The sequence below is a fragment of the Nyctereutes procyonoides genome, unplaced genomic scaffold, assembly GCF_905146905.1.
Source record: "Nyctereutes procyonoides isolate TBG_1078 unplaced genomic scaffold, NYPRO_anot_genome, whole genome shotgun sequence".
NCBI classification, from domain to species: Eukaryota; Metazoa; Chordata; class Mammalia; order Carnivora; family Canidae; genus Nyctereutes; species Nyctereutes procyonoides.
The window spans coordinates 828514-842390 of NW_026575152.1; the positions used below are offsets into that span (position 1 = coordinate 828514).

The window sequence follows — 13877 nt, forward strand, 5'->3', positions numbered from 1 at the left end:
AAGTTTCTAACGTTTTAAAAACATATAAAGTATTATAGTTACATGGTAATGTTAATTTTGCTTGAGGATAATATCAATGCCCACTTGATAAAGACAAGAGAATAAACTATGAAGAAAGAAGTGAGAATAGGGGGAACAGGTGGAGGAGTAGGGGTCCTCACCTTACCTGTCCCCACCAACTTACCTGGATAACTTTCAAACCATCCTAAAAACCTATGAATTCAACCTGAGATTTAAAGATAGAAGAGCTGGAACGCTACAGAGAGAAGGGTTTTTGTTTTTCCGCCTTTATAGGAAGGCGGAAAAAAATAAAATAAAAAAGAATCAAGGGGGGAGGGGCCCCGCGAGAGCCAGGCTAAGGCCGGGGGCGGGGGGCGGGGGCGGGGAGAGCCTCCGGACAGGAGAGCCCAGCCCGGGAGAAGCGGGAGCTTTAACTCCACCCCGGATTCTTCCCCGACCCAAAGGCGCTCAGCGGGGAACTCGGGCAGGACCGCAGGAGGGGCGGTGGGGCCTCCGGTCTCCCGGGGTCACTAACAGAGGAGGTGCGCCCGGGGGAGAGCGCCCCACACCCCGCGGCCGATCTCGGTAAAGGGCTGGAGCGCCCGGCGGGGCCTCGGGCAGAAGCCGGGGGTCAGGCGGGGGCTCTCGGCAGAGGGGGCTGCGCCCTGCTGCCTTCGGGAGCGCGGTCCCAGCAGCGCAGGCCTCGGATCCCAGGGCGCCCAGGGGCACAGCCGGCATCCTGAGCTCCCCCGGGACAGGTGGAGGTGGGGAGCGTACAGGACAGCGAGGACCCTCCTGCCGCGGGCGCCCCCAAACTGTGCAGGTCAGCGCCCTCCGCCCCGGGAGCACCTAGGTCAGTGCAGACTGGGAGACTGCGGGTGGTTATTGGGGGAGCTGACTCCAGGGCTGGAGAGCTGGCCGCCACTAGTGGGGTTGTTCCTCCTCTGAGTGTCACCCTGTGCCTGGGACTGAGCAGGGCTGCCAGGAAACAGAGACCTCATGGGGTAAACAGATCCCACTGAGCCCGGCACCCGCTGGGTGGGGGGGGGTTGGGAGGGGGTGGGGTATCTCCCCAGGTGCACACACCTGAGAGTCAGCACAGCAGGTGCCTCCCCCAGAAGAACAGCTGGAAGGACAGGGGAAGAGCAAGTTCTTGACCAAGCAGCTCTGGAAAGCTCCAGGGGAAGTAGAGGATTTACAGTATATAGAACCAGAACCCTCCTATTTTTTTTTCTTCCTTTTTCTAGTACAACTCGTTTTTATATCAGACTGTAAATTTCCTTTTTTTTCTCTTTCCCCGCCTTAACTATAATATTTTAGCACCTCTTCATTTTTAAGATTCTTCCTTTTTGACTTTCATATTTCTACAATTACAGGTCCTAGAAATATTTTCCACTTCTAGATTTCCTTCAACATACTCAACTTAATTTTGGGAGATATACAAGATATGTTTTTTTTTTTTTTTTTTTGTTTTGTTTGTTTGTTTTGTTTTCTCCGCCTCATTCTGTTCTACAATGGCAGAAGTTAATACCTTCTAAAACATGACCAACATGCACCCAGAACCAAGTGAATTACCATGCTGGTTTATTCTGTGAGATTACACTCTCTTCATTCCCATTCTGCCCCCCTCTTTTATCTCATTTATGTTTTGGTGGTCAATGGTGGGGCCTTCTACAAGTATTTCTAGTTTATATAAATTTTGGACTGAGCATCTTCTAACATACAGAACTTAATACACACAGAAACAAGAGGATCACCCTCTAGAACTCCTCAGGGACACTATATTCTCCCTCCACTACAACTTCGTCATGACCACCATCTCCCTGTAGCCTCCCCCTTTGTTTTTTTTCTCCTCCCCCCCCCCTTCTTCACTGGAATTCTTGGCTTTTTATTTTTTACTACTTTGTTTTAAAATTTGTTTTTCACTTTAGTGGTCCTTCTGTTTTATATCGTTCTGATCTTTGTTTTCAGTTTCTGGTCTCTGACATTGGCAGAATCATCTAGGGTGAAATTTACTTAGGTCGTGGTTGATATTCTTGACTAAGCCCACTCATACAGCCACTCTGCACTAAGCAAAATGACTAGAAAGAAGAACTCAACACAAAATAAATAATCAGAAACAGTACTCTCTGTCACAGAGTTACAGAATTTGGATTACAATTCGATGTCAGAAAGCCAATTCAGAAGCACAATTATAAAGCTACTTGTGGCTCTGGAAAATAAGGAAAAAGGAATCAAGAGACTTCATGAATGCAGAATTTAGATCTAATAAGGCCAAAATTAAAAATCAACTAAAGGAGATGCAATCCAAACTGGAGGTCATAACGACAAGGGTTAATGAGGTAGAAGAAAGAGTGAGTGACAAAGAAGACAAGTTTATGGCAAGGAAGGAAGCTGAGGAAAACAATTAAAAGACCACGAGGAAAGGTTAAGGGAAATACATGATAACCTCAGAAGGAAAAATCTATGTACAATTGGGGTTCCAGAGAGGGAGAGAGGGCCAGAAAGCATATTTGAACAAATCATAGCTGAGAATTTCCCTAATTTGGGGAGGGAAACAGGCATTCAGATCCAGGAGATAGAGAAGTCCCCCCCTCAAAATCAATAAAAACTAACACAATTTAATAAATTTAATAGTGGAATTTGCAAATTCCAAAGATAAGCAGAAAATCCTTAAAGCAGCAAGAGACAAGAGATCCCTAACTTATATGGGAAGAAATATTAGATTCACAGCAGACCTCTCCACAGAAATGTGGCAGGCCAGAAAGGGCTGGCAGGATATATTCAGGGTCCTAAATGAGAAGAACATGCAGCCAAGAATACTTTATCCACTAAGGCTGTCATTCAGATTAGAAGGAGACATAAAGAGCTTCCAAGATAGGCAGAAACTGAAAGAATACGTGACCACCAAACCGGCTCTGCAAGAAATATTATGGGGGGCCCTGTAAAAGAAAGAGGACGCCCAAAGAAATAATCCACAAAGACAGGGACTGAATAGGTATTAGGATGACACTAAATTCATATCTTTCAATAGTAACTCTGAATGTGAATGGGCTAAAAAATCCCATCAAAAGATGCAGGGTTTCAGCCTGGTTATAAAAGCAAGACCCATCTATTCGCTGTCCACAAGAGACTCATTTTAGACCTAAGGACACCTACAGCTTGAAAATGAAAGGTTGGAGAACCATTTACCATTCAAATGGTCCTCAAAAGAAAGCTGGGGTAACAATCCTCATATCAGATAAATTAAAGTTTATCCCAAAGACTGTAGTAAGAAATGAAGAGGGCCACTGTATCATACTTAAAGGGTCTATCCAACAAGAGGACCTAACAATCATGAATATTTATGCCCCTAATGTGGGAACTGCCAAGTATATCAATTAATAACCAAAGTAAAGACATACTTAGATAATAATACACTAATAGTAGGAGACTTCAACATGGCACTTTCTGCAAGTGACAGATATTCTAAGCACATCTCCAAAGAAATAAGAGCTTTAAATGATACACTGGACCAGATGGATCTCACAAATATATACAGAACTTTCCATCCAAACACAACTGAATACACATTCTTCTCAAGTGCACATGGAACTTTCTCCAGAATAGACCACATAATGGGTCACAAATCAGGTCTCAACTGACACCAAAAGATTGGGATTGTCCCCTGCATATTTTCAGACCATAATACTTTGAAACTAGAACTCAATCACAAGAAGAAATTTGGAAGAAACTCAAATGTGCAGAGGTTAAAGAGCATCCTGATAAAATATGAATGGGTAACAAGGAAATCAGAGAAGAATTAAAAAAATTCATGAGGGCACCCTGGGTGGCTCAGCAGTTTAATGCTGCCTCCAGCCCAGGGCATGATCCTGGAGACCCTGGATCGAGTCCCACATCAGGCTCCCTATAGGGAGCCTGCTTCTCCCCCTGCCTGTGTCTCTGCCTCTCTCTCTCTCTCTCTCTCTGTGTCTTCTCATGAATAAATAAATAAAATCTTAAAAAAAATAATCAAGGAAGGAAGTATACATGTAGCACCTGCCACATAGCACACAATAAAGAGCGGCTGTTAGTCTTAAAAAAATAAATAAAAATAAATAAAAATAAAAAATAAAAAGATTCATGAAAACTAATGAAAATGAAGATACAACCATTTTATGAAAGCTGTTCAGAAAGATAGAAAGGGATGGAGTACTTCCAAACTAGTTTTATGAGGCCAGCATCACCTTAATTCCAAAACCAGACAAAGACCCCCACCAAAAAGGAGAATTATAGACCAATCTCCCTGATGAACACAGATGCAAAAATTCTCAACAAGATACTAGCCAACAAGATCCAACAGTACATTAAGAAGATTATTCACCATGACCAAGTGGGATTTATCCTTGGGATGCAAGGCTGGTTCAACATTTGCAAAACAATCAACATGAAAGATCATATCAACAGGAGAAAAAACAAGAACTATATGATCCTCTCATTAGATGCAGAGAAAGCATTTGACAAAATACATGATCCATTCCTGATCAAAACTCTTCAGAGTGTAGGGATAGAGGGAATATTTCTCAGCATCTTAAGAGCCATCTACGAAAAGCCCACAGCAAATATCATTCTCAATGGGGAAGCCCTGGGAGCCTTTCCCCTAAGATCAGGAACAAGACAGGGATGTCCACTCTCACCACTGCTATTCAACATAGTACTGGAAGTCCTAGCCTCAGCAATCAGGCAACAAAAAGAAATAAAAGGCATTCAAATTGGCAAAGAAGTAGTCAAACCCTCCCTCTTTGCAGATGACATGATACTGTACATAGAAAACCCAAAAGACTCCACCCCAAGATTGCTAGAACTCATACAGCAATTCGGCAGAGTGGCAGGATACAAAATCAATGCCCAGGAATTAGTGGCACTTCTATACACTAACAATAAGACTGAAGAAAGAGAAATTAAGGAATCAATCCCACTTACAATTGCACCCCAAAACATAAGATACTTAGGAAGAAACTTAAACAAAGAAGTAAAAGATCTATACCCTAAAAACTATAGAACACTTCTGAAAGAAATTGAGGAAGACACAAAGAGATGGAAAAATATTCCATGCTCATGGGTTAGAAGAATTAATATTGTGAAAATGTCAATGCTACGCAGGGCAATTTACACATTCAGTGCAATCCCTATCAAAATACCATAGACTTTCTTCAGAGAGTTGGAACAAATAATCTTAAGATTTGTGTGGAATCAGAAAAGACCCTGAATAGCCAGGGGAATATTGAATAAGAAAACCAGAGCCGGGGGCATCACAATGCCGGATTTCAAGCTGTACTACAAAACTGTTATCTTCAAGACAGTGTGGTACTGGCACAAAAACAGACACATAGATCAATGGAACAGAATAGAAAACCCAGAAATGGGCCCTCAACTCCATGGTCAACTAATATTTGACAAAGCAGGAAAGACTATCCACTGGAAAAAGGACAGTTTCTTCAATAAATGGTGCTGGAAAAATTGGACATCCACGTGCAGAAGAATGAACCTAGATGACTCTCTTGCACCATACACAAAGATAAACTCAAAATGGATGAAAGATCTAACTGTGAGACTAGAATCCATCAAAATCCTAGAGGAGAACACAGGCAGCACCCTTTTTGAGCTTGGCCACAGTAACTTCTTGCAAGATACATCTATGAAGGCAAGGGAAACAAAAGCAAAAATGAACTATTGGGACTTAATCACGATAAAAAGCTTCTGCACAGCAAGAGAAACAGTCAACAAAACTCAAAGACAACCTACAGAATGGGAGAAGATATTTGCAAATGACCTATCAGATAAAGGACTAGTATCCAAGATCTATAAAGAACTTATTAAACTCAACAGCAAAGAAACAAACAATCCAATCATGAAATGGGCAAAAGACATGAACAGAAATTTTACCAAAGAAGACACACATGGCCAACATGCACATGAGAAAATACTCCGCATCCCTTGCCATCAGGGAAATACAAATCAAAACCACAATGAGATACCACTTCACACCAGCGAGAATGGGGAAAATTAACAAGACAGGAAATAACCTATGTTGGAGAGGATGTGGAGAAAGGGAACCCTCTTGCACTGTTGGGAATGTGAACTGGTGCAGCCACTCTGGAAAACTGTGTGGAAGTTCCTCAAAGAGTTAAAAATAGACCTGCCCTATGACCCAGCAATTGCACTATGGGGATTTGCCCCAAAGATACAGATGCATTGAAGCGCCAGAACACCTGCACCTCAGCAGCAATGTCCACAATAGCCAAACTGTGGAAGGAGCCTCAGTGTCCATTGAAAGATGAATAGATCCCTTCCACACGGTCACGCTGGGCTAGTACCCGCGCCTGGAATCGGGCCGCCTCCTCACCGCGCCTGCCGCCCGCCGCCGGCCGCCGCCTCTGGACCACCGACCCCGCAGAGTGAGCGAGCTTCGGGCCTTCGTGAAAACGCGTAAGCAGGATCGGAGCGTTCTGCACACCGAGCAAATGCGCTTCCTGCGGGAGTGGGTGGAGAGCATGGGGGGTAAAATACCACCTGCTACTCATAAAACTAAATCAGAAGACAATATCAAGGAGGAAAAAACAGATAGTAAGTAAGAAGGCGGAGGAAAACATAAAGACAGACGAAACATCAAGTGAGGAAAGTGATCTAGAAATTGACAATGAAGGTGTGATTGAACCAGGTACTGATGCCCCTCAAGAAATGGGAGATGAAAATGTAGAGATAACCGAGGAAATGATGGATCAGGCAAATGATAAAAAAAGTGGCTGCCATTGATGCCCTAAATGATGGTGAACTACAGAAAGTCATGGACTTGTTCACTAGATGCCATCAAACTGAATCATCACTTGGCCATTTTGTACGCCAGGAGAGCCAGTGTCTTCATCAAATTACAGAAGCCAAATGCTGCCATTCGAGACTGTGACAGAGCTATTGAAATAAATCCTGATTCAGCTCAGGCTTACAAGTGGCGAAGGAAAGCACACAGACTTCTGGGTCATTGGGAAGAAGCAGCACATGATCTTGCCCTTGCTTGTAAACTGGATTATGATGAAGATGCTGGTGCAATGCTGAAAGAAGTTCAACTGAGGGTCCAGAAAATTGCTGAACATTGGAGAAAGTATGAACGAAAACGTGAAGAACGAGAGATCAAAGAAAGAATAGAAAGGGTTAAGAAGGCTCGGGAAGATCATGAGAGAGCCCAGAGGGAAGAAGAAGCCAGACGACAATTAAGAGCTCAGTAAGGCTCTTTCCCAGGTGGCTTTCCAGGGGGAATGCCTAGTAATTTTCCTGGAGGAATGCCTGGAATGGCAGGGGGGATGCCTGGAATGGCAGGAATGCCTGGGCTCAATGAAATTCTGAGTGACCCAGAGGTTCTTGCACCCATGCAGGATCCAGAAGTTATGGTGGCCTTCCAGGATGTAGCCCAGAACCCAGCAAATATGTCAAAATATCAGAGCAACCCAAAGGTTATGAATTTTATCAGTAACTTGTCAGCCAAATTTGGAGGTCAAGCATAATGCCCTTCTGACAAAGCCCTTGCTGAAAGAAAAGCAACTTCAATCACCTAATGGATGTCGCAATAATACAAACCAGTGTACCTCTGACCTTCTCAAGAAGAAAGCTGGGGTGCTGTGAAGAGAATCCCTACCCCTCTCCCCCACATGCAACTGAAACATTCTACAGTGGTTTGCCATTAGGGTATTCATTCAGATAATTTTTTCCTACTAGGAATTTCAAACTTTAAACACTTTTTAAACCTTAAAAATATTTAAAAACAAACAAACAAAAAAAAGAAAGATGAATAGATAAAGAAGATGTGGTCTATTTATGCAATGGAATATTACTCAGTCATCATAAACAAAAAATACCCACCTTTTGCTTCAATGTGGATAGAACTGAAGGGTATCATGCTGAGTGAAGTAAGTCAATCAGAGAAGGACAAACATATATGGTTTCACTCATTCGGAGAACATAAAAATAGTGAAAGGGATTAAAGGAGAAAGAGAAAATGAGTGGGAAATGTCAGAGAGGGTGACAGAGCATGAGAGACTCCTAACTCTGGGAAACAAACAAAGGTGGTATGAGGGGAGATGGGCAGGGGGATGGGGTGACTGGGTGACAGGCATGAGGGGGGAGTTGACAGGATGAGCACTGGGTGTTATACTATATGTTGGCAAATCAAAGTCCAAAAAAAAATATACAAAAAAAAAAAAAAGAAAGAAGTGAGAATCAGTAGTCAAGTTTCAAGACTTGATCAAGTCAATCACAAAATATATCAAGCATCAACTGCCTTACAATATCTAGTTTGAAAGCAGAGGGGAAATAAATTCTATTCATGACAGTGGGTACATACATGCACACACACAGACATGCATAATTAAAACTCCATAAAATTTTAGGAATAAATACAATGACAATATGTATTAAGGACACCAGTCTTTACTGAGGGCAATAAAAATATGAGTATATGGATAGATACCATATCCATGGATAAGAAGATTTAATATTTTAAAAATTATAATTCTCTCAAATATAATCTATAAAATTCATATAAGGAGCAATGGCTTGGGGGTTATGATAATACCTGGGAGAAATAAACATTTGAGAATTGACTGCTTTTTCTTTAAAAGAAATGTGGAAGTACCTACTTTACCACTTCATAAAATACATAGTAGAGCTTCAATACAACAGTGTCCTGGAAACCACCACCTTCCCCCATATAAATGTACCAGACATTTGCAGTACTTATGTTAACTGCATTGCTTAACTTTTTTGTCTCACCCCCTTAAAAAGTCTATAAATTAATTAAAGGACAGATCCTCATTCTTTCACTTGTCTCCTTGCAGGAACCCATAAGCTTTGCAAAGTATATATAGCATGCCCTTAATATAGACATGCGCTGGTTACTTGAATGTAATTAAAATTTTTATCACTAGAATGTTCCCATTGTAATAAAGAGCCTGACCTCATTTGTGATGTTTGGTTGCTGCTTTGTTTCTAAGTTTGGTCTCCCTTGACCCTTTGATACCACATCTGGACATGTTGATCAAGAAAGCTCATCCTGCACCTCCTTCTCTGATACCAGTAAGAAATATAGCTGTTGGGGATCCCTGGGTGGCGCAGCGGTTTGGCGCCTGCCTTTGGCCCAGGGCGCGATCCTGGAGACCCGGGATCGAATCCCACATCGGGCTCCCGGTACATGGAGCCTGCTTCTCCCTCTGCCTGTGTCTCTGCCTCTCTCTCTTTCTCTCTGTGACTATCATAAATAAATAAATAAAAATTAAAAAAAAAAGAAATATAGCTGTTGATTTCTTTCTATACCTTGGGCTTCCTTTTCCTCATTAGCCCCCCATCTGGGCATGTTGTTAAAAAAAATTTCATCCTATACCCCCTTCCCTGACAGCAGTAGGAAATATAAGCCTTGAAAATCTCTAGCCCAAGTAAACATAATGTTTTCCAGTCCCACCTCCTAGCCACTAGGAAGACCCGGCCCACTCTCACTGCTTGGCCAAGGCCAGCCTGGACATCCCTGAGCCCACTCTACCCTCCTGACAGATCCTATATGAGTAGTAATCTTTCTTTCAAAATTTCTTGGTGTGTATAGTATTATCAACCTTGATATCTGAATGGGATGACCAAAACATTCATATGAGGCATATGAGACATTCATATGAGGCATATGTATTATATGTATTCATATGATATAGTTGGGCAAAAAAATAACTCCATTTTTTAAAAAGTAAATTTGAAATGTGAGACAAAAATAATGAAATTGAGCATGTTATTCTTGGTCTTGGGATTATGAGTTCAAGCTCCACATTGGGCCCAGAGTTTACTTAAAAAATTAGGAAACTGAATATATGCAATGATATACATAATTCAAACTTAGTCTCTAAATACATAGAATGGATATATTCCTTTAAAAAGTGTTACTGGCCTGAAAGCTTACTTGGACAAATACATAAATATTTGCCCCCAAGTAAATGTCACAATTATTATATTGTTATTGTTTTGATTATACATTTTCCAACTGCAACTTTTTTATCATTTTGTATATTGAATTGGCCCATGAGAACCACCTACATATTATGGTATCTCTCTTTCCCTCCCACTAATACTTTCACTAAATAAGTATCTCCTAAACAACCTCCCAAACTATTATCCTGTCTTTGTGAGAAACCTTCAGAAGAATGAATATATTCAGGTTCCAGCATCTTAGCCAAACCACAAATTAATAAATTGGCAGGCTCAGAATCATGTTCAACAACTTCCCTTGGATTCAAACCTGCCAAATCTCTACATAGGCAGATAGGGAGATCTTGGCAACATTTTGAGTTTAGATTTGACTTATTCATTTGTTAGTTGGAATATCTTACTCTGTCAATATATTCAATGCATTTAATTCTCAAGCACTTCTGTTGATAAGAGCCTAAATTCTCATTAAAGTGATTCTTTTAAAAATAGGAAATATACTAAGAGAAAGATCCAGGCTATTCTCCATTTGCAACATTTCTTTCTTCCACTTCTAGTCTTTTTGTACATCTAGTTCACTTCTAAGGATAAATTTTTAAATTTTTCTCTGGCTTCTCTAAATACATTCATATTTCATTTGCCTGTTTCTCTTTTTGTTTCAGGAGAGAAAGGTGAACACATCAGAGAGAAAAAGGATGGGTAAAATAAGGAGCATAAACTTCCAAATGTCTGTCTTCTTTGTGTAAAGGGTACAGGAGAAATTTGTTTGTTTTATTAATCATTTCATTTTAAATCCAAGAAGCTGTGTGAGACAAACGGAAAATGCCAGCAAGGATGACATGACAAAGAGGCTAATAAACTGCAGAATGTTTATACCGTTGAGAGGAGCTAAACAGCATAAAGTGCCTCCCGGGAATGGAACATGTAGCTCAGCCAAAGCGGGTCACAGCCAGGCTAAACACCACACTGACAGTGAAGAAGAAGAATGCACCAAATATCTCAAATAGTTCACGAATGCTGCCAAATATTAACTGTTTATGAATTATATCTTTATTATAGGATAAATTAAAGATCATCTCCTCTAATATCTTACCATGTATCATGTAATCAAAACACAGTGAAGACTTGAATTTATTTTTTTCAGTTAATGGTGGATATTAAAGAAAAAGAAAACCACAACTATTTGTACTTTGTGTCTGGTACCAAAATAATTTGAGTATCTCTAATCCTAATGTTATAACCGAGGCAATTTAATATATTTCAACCACTAACTTCATACTTGCATACAATTTCCCAGCAAGTAAGTAAGGGCTTTCTGACCTTGTTTCTGTTAATATTTCATTTCTGTACTTTGAACTGATAACACTGGTGATGAGAAACATCCTTTTAAAAAAATAGTTCATCAAAACATGACTGATTGGGATATCTGGGTGGCTCAGTAGTTGAGCGTCTGCCTTAGGCTCAGGGCATGATCCCAAGATCCTGGGATTGAGTCCTGCATCGGGCTCCCCCACAGGGAGCCTGCTTTGCTCTCTGACTGTGTCTCTGCTTCTCTCTCTGTGTGTGTGTGTCTCTCATGAATAAAGAAGTAAAAATTGTAAAAAAAAAAAAAAAAAAAAAAAAAAAGACTTATTATATCCCCTTTATGTGAAAATTCAGGAGAGTGAGACGTTAGTCATAAGTTACCTTCTTGATGGTCTCAAGCATGGAGCGCCCTCCCTGCCAGGGCTTGGAGTTCTTTCTGATACACGACAGACTTGCCATGCTGTGCCATTTTCGGTCCTCCAGTTTCTTATGAAAAGCATTAGCAAGCAAAAGCACCGTGTCATATATGTAAAGGTTTGAAATCTGAAAAGACATTAGATGGTGATCATTAGAATCATGGATGCCAACCATTGAGAATAGGAGAAAATCATCAGCTTGTCTGCCATTCATATCAGAGATGGCTGGTTTACTGGCTTATTTATTAAGCAAAAAGTTTCTTTTTTTCATTTCCTGAGCAATTTTGCCATTGACAATGAAGTCTTGTCTGATTGTATGCATCAATTGCTTTTTCAGCTTATTTAGGTGTGAAAGAGGAGATGAAAAAGAAAAGTTTCGACGGAGGTGAGGCTGTTAGTGTCAGACCTTAGAAAATCACTGGCCCTTCTCTCTGAAGAGGTAAGGATCTAAGGGCTTCAGATTGGAAGGGCCAACTGAATAATACATTTTCTGAAGATGTCAAGTTTTTGCATTCTGATTATTCAGATGGAGAAATATCAACTCGATCTTACATAAAATGAATGTCATAAGGTACAAGAAAAAGGAAGCGGCCAGCTGTGTCTATATGCATGTCTATAGGGATTTGTGGTGAAAAAATGAGAGAACACAGCACCATTCATAAACGTTACAAATATCAAGGATCTATACAAAATTATCTAAGTATACACAGGCATCGCAATTCATTAACATGACAAAGACTACAAACTACTAACTGTTTGTGAATATATGTTATATTAATGCTTTCTTCTTCCAAAGTAATCATGTCATTATATATAAATCTAAAAAAATGAATCATGAAAATTTCAGCTATGCTCTATTGCACTCTTACACTTAACTCCTGCCAGAAGTTCTACCCATATTGTCAATTGTAGAAGGTGTTTATTTTTCAAAGAAATTAGAAATTATTTAGAAAATATAAACACTAAGAGATGTCCAAAGTCAATAAAAGATTTTAAATGTTGTATTTTTACTTCTCTGAAGGAAAAATAAAACACAAAGTAAAAAAAAAAAAAAAGAGAAGTGAATGCAACTATGAAAGTTAAATCCATCTTAAAGTATTTAAATTTCTTCAGATTTTGAAAAGTATCTTATTAGCATAGTTTTTTTCTTGAAAACAAAGGGAATAATATGTTGATTGCCATTTGCTTATAATTAATTACCAAGGAATCTTACGAAATTGTCTGCCCACATCACAGATTGCCACTAAATTTCAACTACTGGGATGACAGTTTAATGTTATGAAAAACTGTAAGTAAGCGCTTCCTAACAGTGCCTTCTGAGTTTTCTTTCATTGTTGGGTGAATCTTAATCATTTGTGTTTGTTAAGCATCATTATATATGCATAGTACTTGGGGAAGGCAGGCCTTTCTTTAAGGAGACATTGCATACTCTCGTGCACTATGTGAAATACCAGTTTGTTCTTTATAAGGAAATATTAGGGCAGGCTATTCTCACCTTCACCTCCCTGCACCTCCCTGTACCCACCCTGTCAGAGAGACTAGAGGGCATGGCTAAATCTGCAATGAAAGAAGACTTGAAGATAAAAGTAGTTGAGGAATCAAAATTCAGTTTGAATTAGACTGTGAAGAGCCAAAAGGAAGACATTTGGACATTTTCTGAATAATCTGCAATAATCTGGCCTCTTTCAACCTATGCTTGCTTCACTGCCTCAAACTTTCTTGTTCTTATCTCTCTAGCTCTCTTTGGCTTCTTCCTCTGAGACTGATTGCTTTAAGTGTGTATATGAAATGGTTGGGGTGGCACTCTTTGATGTCTCTTTACCTTTTTCTGACTAGCTAACTTCTAATATTTAATTCACAGGTCACAAGTTAGGTGAATCCTACACTGAACAACTTCTCAGGACTCTACTTGTTTCCAGGCTAATCTGGCAGTCTTCTTTATCTCTCCTAACGTTCATGTTACAACCCTCAATTACAACGTATCATAATGCTAAGATTTGTTTTTTATATCTGGAATATAAATAGGAGTTCCTTCTGGATAGGGGCTCATAGTGTCCCAATGTTTCCCTTTGTTTTTTTTTTTTTTTTTTTTTTAATATTTTTATTTTATTTATGATAGTCACAGAGAGAGAGAGAGAGAGGCAGAGACACAGGCAGAGGGAG

General features: G+C 40.1%; 1 protein-coding gene and 1 pseudogene across 1 annotated transcript in view; one reads left to right on the plus strand and one right to left on the minus strand.

Annotated features, from left to right (window-relative positions):
* The window catches only part of GRID2 (glutamate ionotropic receptor delta type subunit 2), a 1428782-nt gene that overhangs the window by 505122 nt on the left and 909783 nt on the right, over positions 1 to 13877 (minus strand). The window contains exon 7 of the mRNA XM_055313240.1: positions 11680 to 11841. Within this exon, the coding sequence (XP_055169215.1) occupies positions 11680 to 11841 (162 nt within the window). The remainder of the gene's footprint in view (positions 1 to 11679; positions 11842 to 13877) is intronic.
* Positions 109 to 7696, plus strand: LOC129501925 (hsc70-interacting protein-like; annotated as a pseudogene).